The sequence below is a fragment of the Falco cherrug genome, chromosome 4 (assembly GCF_023634085.1).
Source record: "Falco cherrug isolate bFalChe1 chromosome 4, bFalChe1.pri, whole genome shotgun sequence".
In the NCBI taxonomy this organism is placed as follows: Eukaryota; Metazoa; Chordata; class Aves; order Falconiformes; family Falconidae; genus Falco; species Falco cherrug.
In genome coordinates, this window is record NC_073700.1 from 75,466,968 (window position 1) to 75,492,844 (window position 25,877).

General features: G+C 38.4%; 1 protein-coding gene across 2 annotated transcripts in view; it reads left to right on the forward strand.

Moving 5' to 3' along the window:
* CDK14 (cyclin dependent kinase 14) overlaps positions 1-25,877 on the forward strand; it is a 316,633-nt gene that overhangs the window by 189,901 nt on the left and 100,855 nt on the right. For both annotated transcript variants that reach the window (XM_055709447.1, XM_027800119.2), the window contains 2 exons: positions 1,739-1,832; positions 23,694-23,757. In XM_055709447.1, coding sequence (XP_055565422.1) covers positions 1,739-1,832; positions 23,694-23,757 — 158 coding nt within the window. The remainder of the gene's footprint in view (positions 1-1,738; positions 1,833-23,693; positions 23,758-25,877) is intronic.

Genomic DNA, 25,877 nt, shown 5'->3' on the forward strand with positions numbered 1-25,877 from the left:
TTTTCCACTTTTCAATGCCTAAGGAGAAACTTTGTTTGGTATATCTATGCTTTGGGATGTAGAATTAGAAAATAGTGATACATGTGTAATTTTCTTCTTCAAGAAATTTGGCTATCAGCTCTCCTTGTCCTGGAACATAAAATTATTTCATTATTCAGTAGGGGTCAAAGCCTTCAGAGATGAGTAAAGTGTGGGTTGTCTGCCAATAGTCTTAGTTAAGTGGCATCTATAAATACTCATCCCCGGCCTTAATGAAAATATGCAATCTATTTTCATTAAGTTGTTTTATTCTAGAACCACTTTCTCACCAATATATGCACACATATGGCTAAAATTAAATGCTACTTTCTGAATGCATCATCACGATGCACAAGCAAAGGTATGTAATTACTACATTCCAAATAATTTACTTCTAAAAACAAAGTTAAATTAGAGGTTATCACTGGGATTTGCTGACAGAGAAACACAACTCACAATTTCAGGTAGAGGTGGTACTGTAGGTAGTTTTGCAAATTCTTGGTTCATTTTGAAACATATTTTGGGTTATTGATTTGGCATTTGCTTTGGGTGAAGATTTTTTTGGTGTGGTTACTTACACAGAGGGTTGTACAATATATGTAGGTGTCTGCATGTGGAAGATGTAGAAAAATGTATGTAGAGAAATGTAATTGAATGAATTAAATACATAATCAAATTCTGCATCCTGTTGGTAGCCAAGGGGCATGTTTTCTCTTAAATTTTGTTTTGTTTTGTTTATGTGGAACAAGCAGTTCTTGAACTCTCTTCATCCAGAAAAGATTCAAATGCAAGTTTGTAATTGGTTTTACTTTTCAGATGCAGGAAGTCCTCAGGTTATCCGAAATTTGGGCTTAGTCACAGAAACTTTCCTCAGCTGTTGAGAATCCATTCTTTTTGTTGTAGTTAGTATCTACCAGATATTTTTTCCCTTCTGATTTCCTAGTACTTCTGCCAGTGGCTTAACTGAATGGGGTGAGGGAGACTCATGTGAAGAGCCTTGTGTGACAGACCAGAGACAGGGGCTGTCATGAGGTGGCTGTTGCGGTGGGGAGAGCAGGGAGCCCATGGCTGCTCAGACTGTTGCAGCACTTCTCAGCCAGAGCTTCTGGGAGATGGTATCAGCAACCCCCCACAGCTATGGGCTTTGAGCTTCCTTCTTTCATGCTGGAAAAGTGGAGAAGAAAGCCCAAGCAAGCCCATCCCAGAAATCATCTGCAGTAGCTTAGTTCAGTGGCTGTGAGCAGTCACATTGCTTTTTCCTTTTTACTCATCTTTTTCCAGATTTTTCTGCTAGTGCCGAGCCCTTCCAGTGTGCCTCCGTGCCGTAGTCCTGTCCCCATTCATCTTTTCCCATCTCTCATTGCTATTCCCACGTCCCCAGAATTTATTTGGGGGCATGAGTATGCTGCTCAGGAAGCACTTGCACAGAGAGCAGCTGCTGCACCTTTATTGGTCTCAGCAGCTATCAACTGTATTCCAGCTACCTCTGCACTTGCCACCTGAAAAGGATTCGTATGTACACATCAGTTTTAGTAAATGCACATGCTTCTCCTTCAGCCTGGCATTGATTTTAAGAAATAAATAAATATTATTTAAATACTGGTAATGGATACAAAAATATTGTTGCTGGCTATTTAATCTATAAGGAATCTTTCTAACATTACATACTTTCTTCTTTTTTTCTTTTTTTTTTTTTTTTTTTTTCTTCCCCCCTCTATAGGGGCGTGGGTTGTATCTTTGTAGAAATGATTCAAGGGGTCGCTGCTTTTCCGGGAATGAAAGACATTCAGGATCAACTTGAAAGGATATTTCTGGTGAGTTCTTTATTGCTGAAGTAATGTGCCTAAGACAACAAAGGTTTGATTGATAAATGTTCACATATTTCTTTGTGTCAGGAATTAAATCACTGATAGAGCCAAGGATCAGAAGCCTAGTCCACAAGCTAGATACAATTTACTTGATATGTTCTTGAAGACTGTGTAATAAGTTCAGATCCAATTTTTTTTCAATTAATATTTCTAAAAATCTACAGAAAGGTTTTTATACAATTGTGGAAAAAAGCTTTCCAAATATAAGGCAATGGAAATACAGCCAGTTTGTAATCTTGACTTTGCAAGTGATCAAAAACGGTAACTCTGGTTGGTGTTCTGTTAATATTATGCTAATATTGTAATGTCAATGGCAAGAATTTTTTGTGACATAGACATATAAAGGAGAAGTAAAATAGGAAGTGAGATGAGAAGCAGAATGGGAAATTAGAAATCATGCTCGGGTTCAACAGGCGTCCTTGACTACGGCTTCTGCAGCCTGGTTGGGCCCTTCATGGGGTATATGGGTAGCTTATAGACACTGATGACATAACCGGCATTGGGAGTGAAAGAAGAGGTAATTTATATTGAGCATAAACCATTATTTATGTGGTTTTCTTTCCAGGGTTGTGGTTTGGGGTTTTTTTGGGGGTAGGTGGGAGTGTGCAGTTTGGTTTTTGTGGATTTTTTTACTTGCTCTTTCTCCCATTGTACTCTGGGTTTGGCAGTTCCCTTTCAAAAGGCTCAGGAACAACTTTTCTTGGTTCTTTGATAAAAGGGTTTCATTTGCTCCTGTGCCTGCTGGGAGCTGTGCTGTTGTGGAGTGGGTTTATTCAGGGAAGCCACTGCTCACCCAGATACTAGCAAAAGTGGCTTCCTGGTACTGTAGGGTGGCCATCAGGGAAAGTATTGCAAGAGCAGCTTCTTCCCTCAACCTGGCAATCTCTGTTTTGCTTCTGACCACAAATTTAGAATGGAAGCACAAGCACACCCTTGCTGTTAGAAAGTATTTTGTTAGTAGCCATTTATTTCAAATACAGAGGATTTATCTGGGATTCTTTTTTGGCCCATGGAGAGGGAAAGAAAGTCTTTCATAATGTGTTTATTTGGTGTTCATTCTTCATTTTGCTCAGACTTGCTTGTACTGTATATCTTTTGTTGGGACTTCAGGGAATTTAGCAAGTGCTTTTAGGAATGACTCAGAAAAAAGTATCTCTCTAAACCAAGACCTTATTTGATTGTGATATAAAAAAAATCTTATTTTCTGTAAAATATTTTGTTACTCTGCCTGCTTGGCTAATACCCTGAAAATTCTGTGCTATGGAAAAATAGCTGTGCCACAATGTACACAAGGAGGAGTTCTGAGCAGTTCCTGTGACATGACTAATTGCTTCATTTGTTCAACAGCTTGTGTATTTTAAGCTAGCAACTTCTGGGCCAGTTTTAAATTATTCTGCTTCTCTTTATTGGGAAGAAATGTCCTCATTTATAGAACCTGAAATTTTGAAAACAAATTCTTCTTTGGGGCTTCATCTCATTTATTGTGGTAAATTTTTAGTGAGTGGTTTTGCTATTAAAATTAAATAGATTTCTAAGAGCAGAACTCAGTGCTTTCTTTAATGGGGCATTTTTGCACTATATCCTATGAGATTGTCTGATATAGTGCAAAAAGTGATAGTGATAGGTGTATTATATAAACCTATTTTGTATGCCTTTTGTATATTCTCATTTTCTTTCTCTTCCCTATCCTTCAATTATTTGTGTGTCAGACTGCCAAGTTAAATACACCCCAGGATGAATTTTGAGGCCTGCCAATTTTTAAAAATTCTGCAGCTGCAAATATTGAGAACGGTGTTGAAATAACAAAGGATAATTTCTTGATACTGTTTCTTTAATTTGATCTTTTACAAACCTTCAAATAAAAAGATAAAATTTTGGACTGGAGAGTTTTATGGTCCGTTGTAAATCAGAGTTAATTTTTAAATCCCAATTAATTAGGCTTTCTAATGGAAGTGTCTATTTACCCTTAGCTAAATAGTTTCAGTGAGTGCCTTCCTAATGTACTCTAGGCATCATTAAGAATTTAAGTTTTCTATTTAAAAGTTATAAAACAAAGGATTATTCTTGTTTGGGTTTGTATTTGAACAGAAGGATTAAATGCATCCATTCTCCAGTGAATTGTGCATAGTGTGGTACCTAATAGTGCTGAAGTACAGAATTAATCAGGTTGTTACACCAGATAACTAATACAATTAACTCCCACACAGTAAGCACTTACACAGTGGTGAAAGGAACAGATCAAGCAATAGAAGACTTTTCCATGAAGTCTTCCCATAGTTCACATTTTCAACATCCAACAGTGATGGTTTTCTTGTAACAAAGGGTAGTCTTCTGAAAATGGGGTGAAATAACAGTCGACCTTGACGCTAATCCTTTTGCGTTTGTAGTCCTCTTCTAAAATATACAACTTGCAACAGAAGGTATATTAATGTGTCATATCTGTTGTTGTTATTGGTCATAGCTACCCATCTATAAGCATGTAAGAGTCCATGTTGCAGCTTGAGGCTTTTAGGGAATCAATTACATTGTAGTAGGAAAGTCAGAAAATTTAAAGAAATAATAGCCAGGAAAAGTGAATAGTGCGAATAACAGTTTAAAATTCATAAACGGCTCTTAGATTCTTTACATATTTACATAGTAAGAGTAGATGCAACCCAGCAAACCACATTTCTTCCTCTTTACGACTGATATTTATTTATGTTTAATAATGGCTCCATTAAGGGGTTGTGTTTAATAGTTTAAGAACAGAAATTGCTCTTTTAGTTTTGCTTAAGAACTTTTCTCTTCAAGTTTGTGTTTCCTGACTTCTAACGATTGAAACATATGTGGGTTTTTAAATGGTGATATACACTGATCCTCCATTTCTGTTACAGCAGCTGTCTGTAGTAAGTGTTCTCAGGTTCCACTCTTGTGATAGACCTCAAGAAAATAGCAAGGGTTTATAAACCAAAATATGTTCTCAGAATTGGACCAACACTTAGAGATGTTGATGAATGAGCAAAACTACAAGTTTTTATTGTCACACTTTGAATCTGATAATAGGAATTCTTTTTTCCACCTATACTTAAAAGTGTGAATAATCTCTTAAAAAACCTGTACTTACCAAATAAATGGAAATTCCATGTCTTTTGCCTTGAAGTATCAAACTAGTGATGTGTCATCATCATTTTCAGCACAACTGAGAAGATCCAGCAAACTGTTGGTTTTGCCATTCTCTGAGACAAGCAGCTTGAGGTTTTTGTTGCAAGGTACTAGGTCTGATGGACCAATAATCTCATACAGCAATCTCAGCATTTCTATTTAGTCTTGTAATATGTGTGCAAGAGAGGGTGAAGCTTTGTTCAAGTACATGTTGAACAGTAAAATCATGGTAATAGGAAAAATATGTGAGGCAATCTGTTGAATCAAAACAGAACTGCACAAAATTGGGAAGTATCGTTTGGCTTCTGATACGGAGTAGCTAAGATCTTTGTCAGTAGTTTATTCCTGTTGATCATTTATTAGCGTACATTTCTCTAGATGCAAACTTTGAGGTTTTCTATATCAAGGAGAACCTGCCATTATAAATAAGCTTTAATTATGTCTAGAAGTAAAAGCTTCACCAAATGCCTTCAAGCTAGCCCTGTGCTGGGGAGAATTGACAATTCCTTGGATCTGGTGATGATGAGCATGAACTAGTTGAGTGTTAAAGCTGCTTACGCTGAGAAGAGTGCAGTATGGCTGCGCGTGCCTTACTCTGAGCCACACTGCAGGTACCAACTTGGGTACAGCTCTGATTTTGATACAAAGATGTGCTTTTATACTTGCCGTTCTTAACAGATTCAAACCAGATCAGAGCTGATTTCTTGTGCTAGCTTAATTTTTCTTCTGGAGAGAATATTTTTATGTGGGACGGTATTTCTGTCTTTTCCACTCTACATGAGGTTTCTGAGAGGCACTACAAATCAAAGTGAATCTTCTTCCCTGGCTCTGAAGCCTTCCCGATTAAGGGAATAATCTGTGCGTTGGCTGAACTGCAGTCTTGTTGCCAACTACACTGAAAATTATATTTCACTGCAAGAATAATGTACAAAGAGTTCTCCTGGTAGTTTGTAGATCTCTGCACAGGCAAGGCAATGGTATTTAACTCCTGGTTTATCTATAAATGGGCATTCACTCTGTGAACGTGACAGAGGGATGCGCGCATGCTGCAGGAGCCTCACGCTGCAGGTAACGTGGTGCAGCAGGAGTGGGAGTTTGCAGCCAGAAGCTTCTGTCTTTCCTAACACGCATATTGCAAAAAGCTGAGGACTTCTCTCTGGTCTTGGATGCTACTGTTCTGTTGGGTGCCATAATGCACAGTATTAAAAAGTAATTAGAAGAGAACAGTATCCATTTGTTGAGCCCAGCAGTCTGGTGTGCCAAAGGGTGATGCCAGAAATGCTAGCTTTCTGCATGGAGCTGTACAGCAAAGACTCGCATGCGTTTGCAGTTTCAGGTAACTATGAAAAATGGCATTTTGCTTCTAAATGGGAGTGAAAGTGTTACTTCTGTTACTGAAAATTTAAAAGGCTAGCAATATTTTTCTTTTTTTATATATATACATATACATATATATATATATGACTACATGCCTGAAGTGTCTTGTATCATGTAATGCAGGCTAATAGTGTTTCCTCCGCAGCTCTAATGTTAACAGGACTTTGTGAAGCTGTGGAGCTTTCTTCATGTGGTTCTGTATCTGAAGGTTTGCTTCATGTCACTGACATCCTCTAAAGCCTGAAATAATACATATTAACAGGCCTCACTTTTGTTTAAGCTTAGGATGGACCCAAAGGAACCGTGCTTTCTAGTACATTGTGTTACTAACTTTCTGGAAGCTAGCAATGCTAAACCCAAGGGAGGAATACTTTTAACTATTGGGTTTTGAAGTTCACCTGTGTAATGAGTTATTTAGCAAAACTTATTGGTTTTTTATCCCTGTTTCATTATTTAATACATGTTCTTCTGTCACTTGGTAAATACTTTGGCTCTGAATCACAGCTGGTTCATCTCTGATGGGATGTGTTTGTGAGGCTGGACCTGAGCTGAAATTTTATCTTGTGTAGGCATGGTATCTATGGTACCTTATATGTTGTAGATGATGAATCTGGTTGGCGAAAAAGTCTTCATTTTTTTAAAATAGATAGTTCTTGCCTAGAGGGGGAAACACAGCTTGTATTTTCCTCCCATATCTATCTCTGTTCCTCCCACCAATAACTTCATGAGGAAACTAGGGGTTTTTTTGAAACTAAGTAAGTAAAAACCTGACTGCTGAGTTCTGTCTTCTCTAACACAGCATGTAAGTAGAATGAGAGAAGTGGAATGTATTATATCCTGCTAATGAATTTACCTCAGCTTTGCTTTATTATAATGGTACGGAATACATTTCACTCCTCTTCAGCACCACTGAAATTAATTAAATAAATAGCAGGTTCTTTACCTGTGGGTCTTCTCATTGAAATTGTGTTAGCACTTACTGAGTATTTTACTGCAGTTCCCTGCAGGTTTTGCACTGATACCTTTTATAAGGTACCTTTCTGGGCTTTATGTCTTAGGCCAAACTTTAAATGGAGGTAATGCTAAACTAGGCAAGTATGAGATGAAATCTTTAAAATGATCTTTAAAAAACAAGCAAATCTTCCATGTATTCATGCTTTGTAAAGGATTTTGAAATTTTTTTGGTTCTTTTTAAGGAGCATCAGCTCAGTTTTAGCTCTCTGCGCTGTATTGTCTTCTCTATCACTGCATGTACATGTTTTCCTTACAACAGAGCACAAGGTATTTGATACTAATTTGCATTCTTATAAAGTATTCCTGTCCTCACCATGTCCAAGTAGCCATAGTCCATGTTGTTCTTTGCCTTACATCATTAAACCCATATGGTATTAGATGAACAAACTAGGGCTAAGATTTTAAAATAGCAGTCTTTTGAAAATGTAGGAAATTTACTTGAGGAATATTGCCTATGTGTGTCAGGAAAAGGAGGCTTTTAAAAATACTGAAGTTATAGCTTGCATTCTGTTAACATTTCTTTTAGAAAAGGGGACATGTAACCTCCCATTTGTCCATGTTTAAAGTAATAAAAATACCCAGCAGTATACCATCAGCACTTGCCAGAGGAAGTACCAGATGGTAGCAGGAGGGAAGAGGAGGAGGGGAATAATAAATGAACGTGTAACCCCATCCTTGACTTTCAAGGGCTGGCTGGATGTCAGCCAGTCACACAACCTGATGCACATAGGTGTCATCTTCTGCTTGTAAGAAGCTAGCTAATTCCGACAAAAGCCCTGAGCATGGCTAGGACACCAAGAGCTTGGCTGCTTATCAGCTTGGTAGTGCAAAACATGAAGACTAATTGGCTATCAGAAAAAGAAAACAAATTAAGACATGGTTCAGTGGAAAACAATGGCTTTGTGGTTTTCTTTGGAATCGGAATGTTTCTTTAGTATCTGCCATATTTCAGTTGCTGATGAGAAATGGGCTATAATTATAAAGAAGCATTGTTTCTTTTCCAGGCTTGCCTCTGGCCTTCAAGAGAGTGGTTACAGGCAATACATTTGCTGAGACTCAGCTGGTGTAAATCAGTGCAGCTCTGTTTACTTACTCTGGTGTACGTCTTTGCAGGCACCTTCCTTCTTGGCCCCATATACCATAGAAAGGGGGTTTTTCCCATGTGAAATCTTTCTCTGTACACACATGCAGGTGACACTGAACAGAAATGGAGTTGTAGGCAATTTGTTCATATTACAAATGGAGCTGAAGCTCATTCTGAACAAAAGCATTGGTCTGTTATCCAGAAACTTATGCTGTAAGGTAATAGTGCTGCATAAAAGTACAGGCCCATTCATAAACCTGCTCTGATAGGCTGGCTTTATTTACTAGGGAAGATAATAAATGATCAGACATCAAATATCAAATATTGCTTTCTCTTTCCATTTTGTAAATAAAGGAACAATGTTTAATATACTTGAATCTTCTCTTTTCCCTTTCCTCTTTTACTTGTGTCTGAATTGCTCATCACATGCCAAAAGCGAGTTTTCTGAAGTGCATCTTGATTGCCAAAATTGTTGTTTATAATGTGTAACTGAAGTTCAAGCATCCTTAAAGTTGAAAATGTCTAAAAATCAGCGTGAGGCAGTTTTAGGTGATGATTTTACAGACAGGTTATGAGAATATAAGATTGATATGCCTTACCTGTCTGCACACGTTTCTTGAAAGACTTCAAGAAGAGTAACTGATTTCTTCTGCCCTCTTAAGAACTGGTAAAAGTATATAGCTTTTTCTGTCGTGGTATCTGGGGGAAACATCCCCTTCAGTCCATGCACATGCCTGAGGTACCATTTGCAAGAGGCCTAATTTGAAGAAAATAGACTCTAATGCCCGTTTTAGTGTTTCCTGAATCAGTGCCCTAGACTAGGTATAAATCTAGCAAGATGCTGAGCCCTTGCCATAAGATTGAGTGTTTTCAACTATCACTGCCATTTACACAAGCTGCTGATCCTCAATATATTTCTATAAGCTAAATGTAAATTTTAAGATAAGCTTAGTGATTTCAAGTGGTTTAAAGTTTTCAAGGGCTAACATTAATCCACTTTGATTAGGACAGCTGCTTTTCTAGTTCATTAAATGGCTATGGTTAAATAATGTAGGCATTTATTTTGACATATGTTGAAAAATTTGTATAATCTCGTCTGAGTTCTAAATATGCATATAAAAATGCTGTCACACAATTTGTGTGTCCACTAGTTGTGTGTTGTCATTACTTACATGACTTGCATAGAGAAAAGAAAATAAGAAGGAACTCATCTCCCCTGAATTTTTTATTCTAATTGGGTTTTTTTATTATTACTCTCTTTTTGTTAGTGAAAAGTCACCAATAGAAAAATAGCTGCATTAGTTTGAAACTAAGTTGAAAAGTACTGGACAAAATCAGTATTATGAAGTAGGAGAAGGAAGGAAGAAAGGCTAAGAAATGGAATACATTCTACTTCATAAGAAAAATGTCCAAAAAAAGAGGACTTATACAGGAATTGAGAGTAGGAGAATCACCTGACTATGATCTTAAAATGAGAGGTGTTCTCAACTGTTTAAGTATGAAATGGAGTAGGTTCTGAAGTACACAATGTTACATTTTATTCCTGTTGCTTTGGTTCTTCCTTCCCCAGTCTTCTGAGCACTCCATTTAAAGTAACTTGGAGGCCATGGCAAAACTGAATTCTCTAGCTGTCAGTTACGGGAGGAAAAATGTCCTGCGTTCATTCTTTGTCTTTAGAGTGTGCATGTATATCCCTGTGGAGCAGTACTTCTGGCAATTGAGGCCTGTTTCTGAGGACATCGGAGAGAGCTAATAATACATTTTGTGAGAACATAATGAGAATTCTTCATGGTGCTTTTTTGGGGCACAACATGATCAAAATAGCTGTGGTGTAAACTCTCAAACGTGTCAGTGATTGAGCAGAACAGCATAAGGTAAACCTTTAACAGAGTGCAGTATGAGGCAGTATGTATGTTCTCACGTAAATATAATTGCCCTGATGATGATTATGCCCAGAGGAGAAATCAAAGGAAATTTTTGGGCACCTACTTAATTGCACTGAAAATTTATGGTTGGATTTCTGTATCTTTTGGTAGGTGAGAAATCAATTGACCTTGTAAATTTTCAATGTGGTTAAACTTTGCTGTGTCATAGAGAGGTGTTTATGTTTTTAGAATAACTCTTGCTCAATTAACTTTAAAGTTATTGGAAAATATTCTCCAGTTACTTCCCTTCTTCAAAAGGGATTTATTTGCATTTTAACTCATTTTCGATTTAAACCATGTATGCTTGGGGTGGTGGGGTGGGTTTGTGTGTTTCCTGAATATAATTGTTTTACAATAGATGGTAATTGCACTTTTCTCAGAAAGAGAAGTTGCATAAACTTTGTGTTGCTGAACTGGCCCTTGAGTAAATTCAAACGGAATGCAGCCAGGGATTTTGTCAATCTGTTAGTTATTCTTCATGACTCATCTTGGTGTGCATCCATACAACATGTTGCCCTAATTACTTTAAAAGAGGCCTTAATAATTTGGATGTTGGAGATCCTGGGCATTTTGGTATAGTCTGCTTTGGTCTCATGACTGAGATACTTGGTTAATAACATTGCTGTACTACTGGACCAGCTTGTTAAGTATGTACTAGTATTGGTCCTTTCTCTTGAAAAGGGAGGGGCAGAGATGAGGTCCTGTTGACCTCACGGCATCATATCACTTTATCAACTGCTTAGCAGTTCAAAGCAGGGTAATAACTGTAGCAAGAGCAAATCCTCTTTTGTTTGTTCTGTGGAGCTTTTCATTAAATCCCTGCAGTACCCTATTCTTTAAAAAAAAAATCATCAGACTAGTGAATGTAGCTGAGAACTACAGATAGTGAAACACCTGTTTCCTACTAGAGTCATCTCTTCTCTGGGCTTCATTTACTTTCAGTAAAATGTACTTTCAGTGCACCTTCCTACCACTTTTGCTTTATATTATCTTGTTCTTGCTAATGCTTTCATGGTTTTGTTACTTTTGCAGCCTTTTAACAAGCTTCATGATAACTTCATGCTGCTCATCTGCATTCCTCACATAGTCCAAGAGATCAGCTCTGGCTACACTGTTGAGAGGTTGATTTTTTCTCTCTGATAACTTGTGTAGTTACCCTTGTTTCATTGGTTTAACATCTGCCTTTCTACTAATTTAGTAAGATCTTTAAAGTTTACCTCCAATTTGCATTGTAATAGCAGCATTGCTTATGTTAAAGAATTAATGTAGCTGGTGTTACTGTTCTTGTCCTTGATTGATCCCCCATAATTTTTCAGCCTTTGTGTCATCAATATTTCAGGCCATGCATTTCTGTGGTACTTAATATATTGGAAGTGAGGGATAAGAAACTGTAACTCCAGCATGTCTCTTCCTCTCCATCATTATTGACTACTGGTGGTACTGAAGCTCTTTGTCATGTGTCTGTGTAAATTTTCTTTTCTGTATTTGCATATCCTATTTATTTATTTATCCATTTCCCCCCGGTTTGTTGTTTGGTTGGGGTTTTTTTTGGGGGGTGGGGGGGTGGGGTTTGGTTTTTTTTTCTGAAAAAGAGCAGATATGCAGGTGTTACGCAGCTCCATTTTTTTGAGGATTTGCCTTCATTCATTCATCACACTTCATCACTGATCATTTCATCACAAGCCCCCCCCAATACCTTTTGGAGCTGTAGGCATTATACTCTCCAAGTCCTGCCAGGTCCTCGCAGCTCCCTTCTCCAGTGGGTAGACAGGAGCAGTTCCAGCAGCTCCAGGGAAGTAGTTCTCTTTTGCCCAAAAGTGAGGGTGCAAAGAACAAGGACTGCCACTGCAGCTGCCCTGCACGTGTCTTAGAGGAAGTTTAAATGGAGACAGAAGATGAGTATACCCTAATCCCTCCTGCCTTATGTTTTTGAGAGCTCAGAAGTCACGGGCAGTTACTGAGTGCACTAACGTCAAAGCAAACAAATGGGTTCACTGAAGCTGGGAGTGCAGCTGCCTCTTCCAGTTGAGTGACACCTGCTTTCACCTTCATTTAAACAAGTAAAATGCGAAGTCTTAGGCCACCTGCCAGCTGATTGTTAAAACCACAACTGCTAAATAAATGCAACAGCAATAAATGGTTAAATTGCATAGTTCCCAAATTTCAGAAAATTTGAGCATCTCAGCATTCCGCACTCTTTCAAAATCCGCTTCTTATCTCTACATTTGGGCATGTACCTTGTGGTGTCAGGGAAAATGAACACATTCCTCTTACTGGACTTGCAGGGAAATGGGTGAAGAAAGTGTCAGGAAGATGGGTAGATGCTCTAGCGAAGAATTCACTGGGAACTTCCAAAGTGCTCTGGAGTGAGATGTGCTAGTTTGCTAGGCTGCTGTGGAGCATACAGATTGTATTCAGCCATGGGCTCCCCATTGATTTTACTGTCATCTGGATGAGAATGAGTATCTCCCTGGGATTATGCCCCAATCCCACTTAAAATGTCTTGGCTGCTTTTATAGCAGTGTCTCCATCAGAAGTAGGCTGATATTTCCTCCATTTTTAGGGAAAAAAATATTTCTATACTACTGAGAGACTTCAGTATTTCATTCTGCTTGCTTTTTCTGTTCCAGTGACTCAGAAGGATAGTCAGAAGTATAAAACTCTTGCTTTTTTAGCAGCAAAATACTGCTGTTTGGAATGAATACACCAAGCTTCATGCTGTGTCGTTTTTTGTAGGAGGCACACTTGAAACTGAATCACTTGAAATGGATTTTTAGTGATAAGCTTAGACATTTTAAAAAGTGATTTGATATGGGAATCCTGATAAGGTTCAGTGTAGAATTCAGCAGGGTATTTAGACATCCAGGAAGAGTGTTCTTATAATCCACCACATATACCAAACACAATTGGAGCTCATTATTAATACCCTCACTGTTTCAGAAATATTGTAACACCTGGACCTACACATTCTTCAAATGGCAGCATGACTGGCTGCCTTCATTTACTGCAGATTGAACAAATGGTTGCTTAAAAAAGCTTGACGAAATACCCACTGCTTCATTGGGCTCCGTGTGGCTGCATGAATCTATTCAAAATCGAGACTTATCACAAGATCAAGACCTTAGCTAGCAAAATAAAGATTGGCAAACTTCTGAATGATCTGATTGGATTCTAGCATCGTGGTGTTCTGTGATGCTGAGCACCAGGCTTAATATATAGGTCTCAGCATAGGTTACCTCCCCAGGATTTTTAGGTGAGAAAAAAAAAAATCACGATACAACTTTTTTTTTCAGACAGTGAGCTCAGCAGCTCAGCTAGCCCAGCTATAATATTCTGTCTGCCTTAGTACAACAGCTTTCCACTGCGGATGTATTTGTCGCATAAGTGGCACATGTCAATTTGCTGTGTGTCTGCTCTTCCTTGTGCGTAAGGAATGGCGAGTCCCTCTGTGGAGTTGTAATGAGGCACACTTGTTCCTCCAGTGTGTTGCGATGTCGCACCATGCCAGAGACAAAGGGTTTCCAGTATCTGAGAAGTAAAGTGTTCATCACTGCTTTGGAGTGGGGTTTTGCTCTGGGAAGACATGGCTTGGTTTCAGTAAAAACCATTGGGTCAGATCCTGGTGCAGTGATGATCCTTATTGGGAATGGATGCGATCCAGTATGTGCTGCTTTGTTCAGACAGTTGTAGTTAAAAAAATATATAGTGATGAAATGTCATTTTACTTTATTTAAAAATTATGTTCTTGTTATTTTTGTCATGATTCGTATGAAGATGCAGAAACTTGGTCTGTTGATTACTTAAATAATGTCTGCAGCTGAATGGCAGCTTTAAGCCCTTAAATACCCTGATGCAATGGTGTAGCTTTGCCTATGCCAGTGAGCTTGGACAGTGCAACACTTGGTAGGAATTTGTGTGTGTTAACTGAGCCGGTTTTATGGTCTTCAAAAAGACCATAAAGCCAGCTTTATGATCCAAAAGGAGCATTGCTTTTCTGATTTGCCAGCATTTCCAAAAAAACCCTACATAGTACATACCTGGAATTCAAATTAACCAGCTGCTGAGCCAGCACAGCAGGCCTTATGGAAGTTTATTTCATAAAAGTTTCCCACAGGCTTTTGGCTTTTTTTTTTTTTCCTTCCTTTTTTGGTTTAAAGGAAAAGGTCAGTAAAAAAACTTGAAATCTTAAAAGGGTTTATTTAGGAGTGGACTGTCTGTTTGTGTGGGTTATTCCAAAGGTTTTGCAACACAAACAGGATAGGAAATCTGAAATGCAGAGTATATACACCTTTCTGTGCAGAGTAAATCAGAGCAGATTTTAAAGGATATGTAAACAAGCATGACTCGTGAGCCAGGGGGTTGTCTGACAGAAAATTGCTGTCTTCCTTCTCCTTTGCAGTGGAGAAAATCATTGTTTGTCCCCAGTGGTAAGGAAGAGACCTTCCCGCACAGAAAACAGAAGCAGCTACTTCCTTGTGTGTACTAACACCAAGATCTTCCTTGGTGAAGTCATTCCCGAGCTCACAAGCTCTGGCAGTGCCAGAAGACCAGAAGAGCAAACTTGTCTCCTTAGAGGAAGGGCAGAGAAATCTGTTGAGGCCATCTGTAGTCTTCTACATGAGTTCTCTTCCCAGTCTTTTCCTGATCAGCAGCTTTGAGGGCTACAAAAGCTTCCAAATTCTCTTCTCTTCTTACTAAGGATCAGTTTCATACTCTTGAGGTGTTTTATCATTTCTGCAGCTCAAGCGCAGATATCAGAGACACGTAAGTCTAGTTTATTGTCAGGATTTTTTTATTCTGATGATGGGATTGTTTGCTGGTGGAAAGAGACTCCTCAGCACAGGGGGCTGGGAAAGCTGGAGGGACAGGTTCTCAGTTCTGCCACTTCATCATGGAGCATCCCTCACAGTGTCCTCTTTTCACTTTGGAGCTAAACAGCATCTCCTTTAAGCATGCACTATGCTTTTTTAATTAGCTTTTAATTTTGCTAAATTGCTGCATGGTTGCACTGGTTTGAGAAGAGCAGCAGCCTGTCAGGAGTTTGCCTTTGCATGCCTTTTACTGCTAATTTCAGATTCTGTCTTTACAGCATAGGCGCCTCTGCTTTCAAAAAGTCTGCCAAATCCTGTTTTATTAGGGTTTTTAGCATTTGTCTCATTCACAGTCTCATTCACAGTTACATTTTAGTAAGAATCACTAAACAAAGTTTCTTCCACCATGTGAACCGTTATGAAATTTTAAGTTACTAAAATAGGGCATTACGATGTGATGTACAGTCCACCTGTAGGAAGAGGATGCTACAGCCCAGTACAAGAGTTTGTTTTACATTTGCTTTTTTCTCATTATGAAATATAGATTAGATTATCTGTTTTTTCTTTCTCTCCAATTTAGAATGGATTATGGACAGAATTACTTTCTAGAAGTAATCTCATTGACGGAGCTGTTTCTGTGATTCAGAATTTAGTATGTGTTTAGTAGGTCCTTGTCAGAATAAACAAGTCTCTCCTGACTGAACAGTTAAGGACACTGGCACATCAGACCTCTGTATGCTTTGTTGTAAGGCTGGGGATTTCATTGAATCCTGTCCTGATGGTCTGCAGTGCTGGGTCTCTGGTGATGCCTGATCTGTTATTCCCCCACCTCCTCCCAGCTGTTGCACCCAGCTTGTGCAGAGAGAGTAGGCAGAGCCTGGCTCTGTGAAGACAAGTGTGTTTATGAAGTCTCCAGTCTCTGTCATCTTCCTCATGTTAGCACAGTTGCAGTGGTGTCTCTGTCAGGGTCCCTCAAAAAGGTAGCAGTGGTTACCATGGGCATGAAGAGAATGATGAGTTTATTTGTGCCACAAACAGCATGGAAACAGCATTGGGATAAATTTAACTTTTCAGTCCAGGCAGCTACTCAAATTTCATTTATGTACACAAAGTAAAATTGGAAAAATTACATATTAAAAAGGCTTCCTGGCAACACTTCTTTGTATTTTGCCTCTATGGGAAAGGATGTTAAGAACAGTTGGGTCCTTTATTGTTTAAAGTACCTAATTTTTAATCCTTGACAGAGCTAAAGCACAAATACAAATTATTTTTTTTTTAATTAATGTGTGTTGTTAAAATTTTGTAGGAATGTTGATAGTAATTTCATGTTTTGCTTCCCTCATCCATATTGGCACATTACCTAAATGTTTTTGAAGCCAGCTTCATTATAAATCACTCCTTATGCTCAAAGCAGGTGATTTTATTACCCATGTATAATAAACGACAATATTCCAATTGATGCCTTTAAAGAGTCAGCCTATTGTTGTAGGTGAACCTCGTTCTGTTCTTACTTCTTATTTTTTCACCTTAGAGAATCAGCCTCAGTGACTTCTATTCCCCCTCTGCCCCCCCCCCCCCCCCCCCCCCCCCCAGCGCAGCATCACTTTACATACAGCAGAAACAAGCTTATGAGGTTGGTGTGGAGGTGCCTTCTCTCATTTTTGTGGCTGTTGTGTCCTGTACTCATTGTCTCTGTAGCAGGTACTTCTTATAGCTCTTCAAAGAATTTAATACCTTGCCTTTTTTTTTTAAGACAATAATTAGATCATTCACAAATTAACATGCAGAAGTTCTCTGATCAGCTTTTTTTCTAGCCAGCCTTCTTTGCTCTTAAATCTATAATTCTGATCTAATGTCCTCAATGAATGCAGATTGCATTAAACATATTCTGCTACACATGACTATTGTGCATATAAAAAGGTGGTTGTTGAATTTCTTTTTCCTTTTACCATGTATCATCACTTCAAAGGTTTTTTTATTACCTTGATAGCATTTACAGGGATATAAGGAAACAAAAAATACAACTTGTTTTATACATAAGAATAAGAATTTGAAAGTCTGATTTTGTATGTAAAGAATTATGGGCTCTTGTTTAACACTTTCGTTGTGAAGAGGAATCATGCAAGTGACGTTATATTTTCTGTATGCTTAATATGTTGCATCTCGAGTTCACTAGTATTTTCTTCCTTACCTCTGTGGGAATAATGAAGGGATGTTTTGATGACAGTTGACTGAAAAGAATACGGAAAGTGTTTCCTACGTAAGAAAAATAGGTTTTACTAAAGTACAGTTTTCAGGCTCTGAACAAGGCCTTTAGTGTTTTCTACATGTGAGGAAACTGCCTTGATCACATAGTTTCACTTTGGTTGTTTTAACTTGGAATTGATCGGGATTCCTGGTTTAGGAACTGTATGTAATTTTTGCCATTCATTTAATGAAGTAAGGCTTGATATTTTACATCTCAAGGACAGTGAATAAGGCATATGGTCTTTATTTTTCATGAATCCAAGTGAATATATTGTTGCCATCTTAGCTGACAGACATTGTTTCTGTAATGAAAAATCAGGTGACTTTTCCATTGCAGCTGGGAACCCTGGAACATCCACAACCTTCCCAAAGTTAAAATGTGTTCGGCCTCAATCTAACAAACGCGTAAGTGCATTACACAAACGGGTAGATTTATTGCCCCTTACAGAAACTGAACTGCTAAGCTCCTGATGTGAAGAAATGACTGATATTGAGGCAATTCCATTTCTGTCTCGATCTGTTAGATATTAAACTTGACACTCAGCTGTCATCCATCGTGCCCAGCAGAGAGTCAAAGGAAGCCTTGCTGCAGTTGTCAATCAGCAGACTCTGAGTCAGCATGCATAATACACAAATAGTTGCTGAATTATTTTTTTAACCCTTGATAGTAAGACCAAATGCTGAGCTGAAGGACCACGTTCCTCCTTCGGTCTTTACTACTGGACATATGTTGTGCTTGCTGACATTATCAGGTGGCAATGCAGCACTTTCCCTGATTGTGGAAGATGTGGTTAAGATCTACCTAACAGTGACAACTCTGGAAGGGAATGCATCAGTAGGTGGATCATCTAGACAAATGACTTGGCACCAAAACAGACTGCAAGAGAGAGAGAAAGATCATGTACGCTTCTCCTCTTCCAGACCAGGTGGGAAATTCCATGTTCAGAAGTGGCTCTGGGGGTGATGGAGCTGCTGTAGTGAAAGTCTGGAACTCGCAATGCTTTTCAAGATCTAAATCTAAAGCAGTAACGTGCTTCCCTCTAATGAAAAGGAAAAGAACTCTGGGTTTTGACTATGTTGAAAGCTTCATTAGATATGTATGTTTTGGAAGTATATAGCAGATTTTTATTGAAAAACACAACTTCTGAAACCTCCAAAGCTCATTCAACAGAAGGGAACTGCTGATTTGGAAATGGCTCTGCAATATTTATCCTTTTCCTCTTTTTATGAAGTTCAGTTCCTCAAACAGCTATAGTCTCCCATGGTACATCATAGCCAAGGACTCGCTCAATCTACTATGTTTTAGCCACCAAATAGGAAGACTGGAACAGAAATCTCAATGATCCTTAAAAAGAAAAATAAAATAAGAAAACATTTTTACATCTAGCTTGTAACTTTTACTAGTTGAAATCCTAGGGCATTTTTTCAACGAAATCCTCCTTTTATTAAAAGGAAAAAATTCACTGTCCTGACATTTTTTTGACTAAACTTCGTTCATCAAGTTGATCTAATGTAAAAGATTTGAAAATTGCTTAGCCTGGTTTCTGTAAATTCTGTCTAAGGAAAGACAGCTCATTTGCATGCTGATCTTGTTTTTCATTCTGCTCTGTTGCTACAAAACCCTGAATAATACCACAGGCTGCACATTCTTTGTCTTGTTGAAGTCCAAACCATCGCCTTTCTTGAGCACTGTCAGATCTAATGGGTTAAAGCATTATTTCAGTTATTTACAGCATTGTATATTCAAAAGTTGCAGTGCAAATGGAAATGCTTGTTCCTTATTAATTATGCCAGCACTTGGGAAAGAGCTGGTGGAGAGAGATTTCCACTGCTGCTCATCTCACAAGAGATTCAGATGACTTCTCTGGACAATTTGTTACCCAGAATGACCTTATTGCATGGCAGTAATCAGGAACGTTTTTGCGTTCGAAGCAGAGTACAGGACAATATGACTAATTGTGTTGGTAGAGTGGCATAACACGCACCGTAAAATAGTGATTCCCTTGCACACCAGGGAGCAGGTTAATTAAGGGAATGATGAGTCTTTGTAAAATCAGATGCAAACTTTTTTCTTATGTTAAAAAATTGAGGCAATGCAGTAGACCTTAATGCATTTGTGCTGTGTTTCCTGGGAGATCTTTCTGTACCATGCTTGTATATGGAAATTTGAACAGCAGGTTCTGTTTTCATAACTTTCTGCCAAACAGTAACAATGTCAACTGGCAGTAAGGGTATTTGGCCTGTACCCTGATATATTGTAAATCTGTTATTTTTATGTAAATAGATTCCTTACTCTACAAATTAGATTAGAATCTGATTCTGATTTTTGAACAGGAAGTTTCAAATGAGAAGGTCATTTTATCTCATTTGTTAGGGAACTAAAGAGCCCAGAGTGGTGTATGTAGTGTGGAACAGCAAAACCCCAGTAGGTTTTGGAGTTTTTGTTACAGAAACCATAACCATCCTGGTCCTGGGAAAACATTATATCCATTCAAAATTTGAGAATTGTAGATTATTCTTGTGTTGGCAGTTCAGTTAAAAAATAGGATATCAAACCATGCAGGTTGAATGATTACCTCACTGAGAAGCAGATTATCAGTAGAGAAAGTGAACAAGTTATATTTTTCAAATAATTCTCAATGGTAAATAAAAGCTTATTTCCAATATTAAGTTGGGGCTTGATTGCCAGTGATGGTTATTTTCATGGTTTTGGAACATGAATCAGAAAGGAAGTGTTAAAATGTAGAAGAGACAGAAGTCTTGGTGGCATGCTTGGGATAAGAAGTAAGTAGTGGACCATGAAAGGATAGTTTGGGCTAGGAGGTCACCTGTAAAGTAACAGCTCCTGATGTTCAGTTGTTGTCCCGGGATGCTGGGTCTCCTGTATCTTCCACTTCTGCTGGTTGCTGTAAGGTTAGACTTGCTCTCCAGCACTGGCTGGGTGGCCAATCGTTTGCTGCAGCTGGCTCCACCATAGAAACAGTTTGATGCTAAGATGTTGGCAGTGGTTTGGTTTGGATGATCAGTGTTAACTGCTAAGGGACAGTGGTTTGGAGTAAAACCAGAAGACTGTTGCATTCTGCCGTCCTTCTCCACTTTCCTTTTGCATGTTGATCCCTTAATTCTCTCTTGTAAACTGCAAAACAAGGTAGCTCTTTCTTCCACCATGATGTTACTCGTGAACTCCTCTTTGTTTTGTTTGTAGCAGGTGTCAAACCTCATTGCTTTGGGTTGCCTAATCCCACCTCATCAAAATGGGATTGATTGCTGCTTAGAAGAATCACTTGCAAGGTGATGCTTACAAATCTCTTTATGTTGACACACCTGTGGGCAGTGACTGTTTCATCTTACCCAAAACCACAGTTGTTTTGGTGCTGCTTTCTCCTTCTTGTTTGTTGATAGAAATTCACAATGTGACTATCAGTATTGTGCATGTTAAAAATTGTGTGGAAGGAGGATGACCTTTACAGTGTTTGTACTATGTATTAAACCAGTGTCTGGATCCTTGCCTGAAATACTAAGTGCCCGTACCTTAAAAATGTTAGAAAACCCTAGTTGTTTTTAGCCTGACAGCTACCCTTGGTGGAAGGTATAAATATTATAGGTGGTCTGAGTACTCCAATGCACAGAACTTGTTTGTAGCTGGCTCTTAAAAATTGTAGCAGCAGGTGAGCTGGAATATTATTAGAGAAATTGATTGGAAAACTAGTGAAACAAAAAATTGGGACTCACAGAAGATTACAAAAGTGATCTCTCACCGAGCCCTCTGTTTCTGGACCTGAGGTTACTTTGAAACTCAAAACAATCCATTTCTTAACTCCAAGTTCTACATAAAAATAGTCTGATAAATATTCTGCCTTGCACTGGAAGCTTCAGATTTTGTTAGCTGGTTTTAATATTCATCTGTACAGTGCCTTAGCCCTTAGCTGCCTATGTCTCCTCTAAAATAAGAGACAATTAAGAACACACATTTAGAAAGATGTGACTAATTTTCTTATATTCATAATGTTTTACGTGAGAATATTCCTTTGATTTGCTAAGAGGAGTTGCAAAGTCGAGGACCTAGTCATTTAAACGGAGCGTGCGAGAATCTGTTTTTAATCCACGGGCTCCCTCTCCTGGTCTGGAAGGCGCTTGGCACCAGCAGCTTGATTAATGCAGAAGCTAAGTGAAAGTCATTTGCAAATTGATTTAGTGAAATAGTGTCAACGGTGTCTCCTAACTGCTGCTTCTATGTTTAATGAGAGAGTTGTGCTCTCCCTAATAGCAGTAATGAAATGAATATAGGTGTTGTGATGAATCAGGATTGCAGGGCCAGGTTTATCTTATTCAAATGCAGATTAAGACATATTTCACAAGGACTGAAAGCAAGGTCGTACAAACAGTATTTACAAATAAATCAGTGAACTTGCATATCCAAATAACCACATGAGCATATACTGTCTAATCACATTGATACTGTCATTTTTGTTTCTCTGACACATAGGTGCTCTGCTTTCATTTCCTACTACATCTAAATTGGACTGTTTTCTTACGGTATTTGATAGTAGAGAAAAATTACTTTTGCATTAATATTCTTACATTAGAAACGTGTTAGTATTGTAAACTGTTTAAAAAACTTGAGGCCTTAGAGTTAGAAAGCACACCTTGTAGGTAAGAATTGTATCTATGTAAGAGGTTACTTACTTTTGCCTCAAGTTTTTAAGACCATTTCTAAATTTTATGAAATAAATTTCTGGCAGAGTTGAAGAGAATTTTTTGTGGTTTAGCTTTCCGGTCTCACTTCTAAGAATTCTTCTAAGCTTGAATTTATCAACATGAACAAATGTTTATATAGTTTAAGAAGTGCAACAAATATTCTCACGTGGTCTTTCCTTTAATGCTTTCAATGCATATCTATATTGCAGCAGACACAATTAAAAAACAAAATCAAAACAAACTTCTTCACCTCCAATGATTGGTAGTAGATGTCTTGTAGCTTGCCCTGAAGTGTTACAAACCTTTCACCTACTTCAACCAAAGATTTTCACACTTAGTGCTTATTTGGTGCTGATGTAAGTGACCACAGAAGATCAGTGACTCAAGATATGCTGGTTCAAAAGATTTATTTGGAAGATCTGCAGTGTAGGTAGGGGCAGGGCTGATGGGGAGTTTTATCTGTTTAAGACAAAGCAAAATAAGCACCAGACTGGAGTGAAATGCGTTCACTTCAGAATACTATCAGCCTTTTATTCCAGGCCTGAACTTATAACAAATACTGAAAACAGCCCCTAGCATTTTCATGTGTTAGGACTGGGTATAGATTTGTAACAAGAAAGATCCCACTAGTGAAATAACAAATTCCACAATTCATTCAGAAATGCATTTCTAGTGCTGCTAATTTAGGTGTTCCTCTTGGCTTCACTTAAAGTAAGCACTGACAGTTACGTCTTACGAAGCAAAACCAGGTTTGAGAGAACTAATAATAGCAGTTCTCTCAATGTACTTACTATTTGTGCCAAAGACATGGGGGGGTGAACTTCTCATGTAAGCAGAGGATATAAGATGCACATGAGACATGTTCAATACTTTGCTACTGAAAGTTGTTCCAACTTACACTACAAGAAGGTGGACAATTGAAGTGAATAGAAATAAAGCATAATGCGTGAGTCAAAGTCTGTTTTTCCTAATAATTTACTATTTTTTTTGTATACTACAGCCATTTAAAATGACAACTGTTCGCTGTGCATTCTGGTTCATGCCATGCTGTTGGGCCATCTGCTTCACCATTTGTGCAGACTTTCTATCCTAGCATCTATTAGGTATCTGTCCATCTTACTTAAGTTTACAGGGGTTTAAATTATTTCTGAACTAAATATCTAGCCTCTGTAACACCAGCGCTCTGAGATATGCAGGTAGCCTGACGCTTGTTAGTGGAAAGTAGCTTTAACATGTATTTGTTAAATAGGCAGCCTGACAGGAACACAGCACCACTATGTGCTTTACTGACTCCACTGGTACCTTGAAACCATGGTAGTCATTTAATTTTTTTGTACCCTCTCCCCTTTCCCTAATGGTTAAACCTATTTAAAGCTCAGATTGTGAAGTACATTGGGCTTACAGTGAGGAGTGGCTTTATGCAGTGCAATGACTTATTAAGCCTTTTCTATTAAAGCAATGTATGCTTTTTTCTTTTTTTTTCTTTTTTTTTTTATCTTTTTGTGCACAGGTACTTGGAACACCAAATGAAGATACATGGCCTGGAGTCCAGTCTTTACCCCATTTCAAACCAGGTAGGTTGAAGTACCAAGTTCATCCAAATTCTCTTCCTGGAAATACAGGGCACAGATAATTACATTTCTACTCACAAGCTTCAAAATGACCTGCTACGCAGTGCATAAACTGTAATGCATTTCTTCTAGCTGCTTACTTTTTATTGTGCTTGGGGGGGTGGTTCGTCTGTTTAATTTCTTTACTTTCTTTTGCATTTTCTCCAGTTTATTAGAGTATGAGCCCTGACCTGCTTGCATTCCTCAGCCACTGAGTATTGTACCTTTCAGATAGCTGGTAGCCTGATTCCCAATCAGTATTACTTTTCCGCAGACCACTATGAACTTTGAGGAATACTAAAGGAAAGTAGAGAGTAGAGAAAAGACTGTCAAAGCTGAAGTTACAACTAGATCATCTGTTAGTACCTTTCTACAAAGGTTCAATATTTTAATGTGCATTGTACTTGCAAGTTGTCGTATTCTACAACCATTCTTGAAAAGCTGTTTTACCGATACCTTTGTGCGAGAGGGAGAAATCTGTTCCCTAGAGACCAGAAGTACGTGGTCAACTTCATTATGTATGTATGTACATATGTATGTATGCATGTATATATAGTTTTGTAAACTTTAGAGTAGGGATCTTAGAAATACTGGGTTTTAAACATGCCCAGCAGGCGAATGAGTAAGAGACATGTTGGCAGGTGGGGGTGGTGAAATACTGAACAGGTTGTCCAGAGACATTTGACATCTCCATCCTGTTCAAAACCTGACTGGGCAGAGCCTGAGCAGCCTAAACTTCTTGGACCTACTGTCAGTGGGTTTGGACTAGATGGTAAAGAGAAGGTTACTAGATGCTTTCAGATTAAGCACTTAATTGACTCCCAGTATATATTACTAGAATGAGTCTTCAGTTTATAACCAAACACCTCCAGTCTGGAAGTGAGAGAATTGACCCAGGAATCCAATTTCAGATGTTTTTGTCCTTGCAGGCATAAGGTCTGTCAGTAAACTCCTGCTTCTCCTTTACTGCAGATGATAGTCCCTTCAACTTTTGTCATAAACTGTGACAACCTATGGCATGCTATGTCATTTAAACCTAATTTAAAAGTCATCTTATAGGTCAAACATAGGGCAGAAGATTGCCTTTTTGTTCCAGCCTGCCTTTCTCCACTCAGATCTGCAGCATCGTAGTGGCTTCTTTGGGCCAGCAAAGAGGCATGAGATGGGGCAGAAGAGTTGAAAAGGACAGAGATCTAGGCAGCTCTCAAAAAAGGGGTGTGTCGGGGTGGTGGTGGAGAGTGAGAAACAAATATATTGTAGGGCTGACTTCCCCTGACAGTAACATAAAGCCTCGAGAAAAGGGAGCACAGCTTTCTTGTACGTTGCTTTTCAGTCTCTGTCCTAGTGTTTATTGCTGTATACTGAAAATACTCCCTAGTGCTCTCTAATGAATTAGTAGAACTTCTTTAAGTAGTACAGTTTTTCACTGAAATACTAAAAATATTACAGTGTCCTTCCCTAAATCAGTGTGTCATTCAGTTTACAATGAGTGTTTCTCATTCTTGATACTGGTTAAAAGGTGAGGATATACACAGAATCCTTACAGAAATTTTAACAAGTCCAAAGACATTGTTTATATTCAAGAAGAGTAAAGAGGAGGAGAAAATCTTGAGATATCAGTGAGTACTCAGGGTTTGTTCTTGTTTTTATTCTTCTGCGTGATATGGGAAAGTTTTGAACAGTAGATGGCAGCCAAGAAATTTCCTGGTTTCATTTTTCTGTTTGGCTTCCAAGTATGTTAAGGGATGTGGGTTTATTACCATAGAACATCAGGAAATAAATCCACAGTAGGCACTTCATTAAATCTAAATTTTATACAGGCATTGTGTTAGACTTGCTTTTATTTTCTTTGTCCCAGACTATGGATTTTGTCAGCTACGAATATATAATATTTATACAAATGCAGATGGGGACAGGAGGAAAGGTGCCTCCAAGACAGAAAATGGTCACTCATTATTTTCACCGTTTCTGCATGGTGTGGTCTTTGTTCTCTCAGATCCTTTCCACATCTGTGAAGTATGTCGATTTGCAGAGTAATTACTTGTTGTCCCTGGCAATTTTTTAATCTTTCTAGGGCCCGTTAA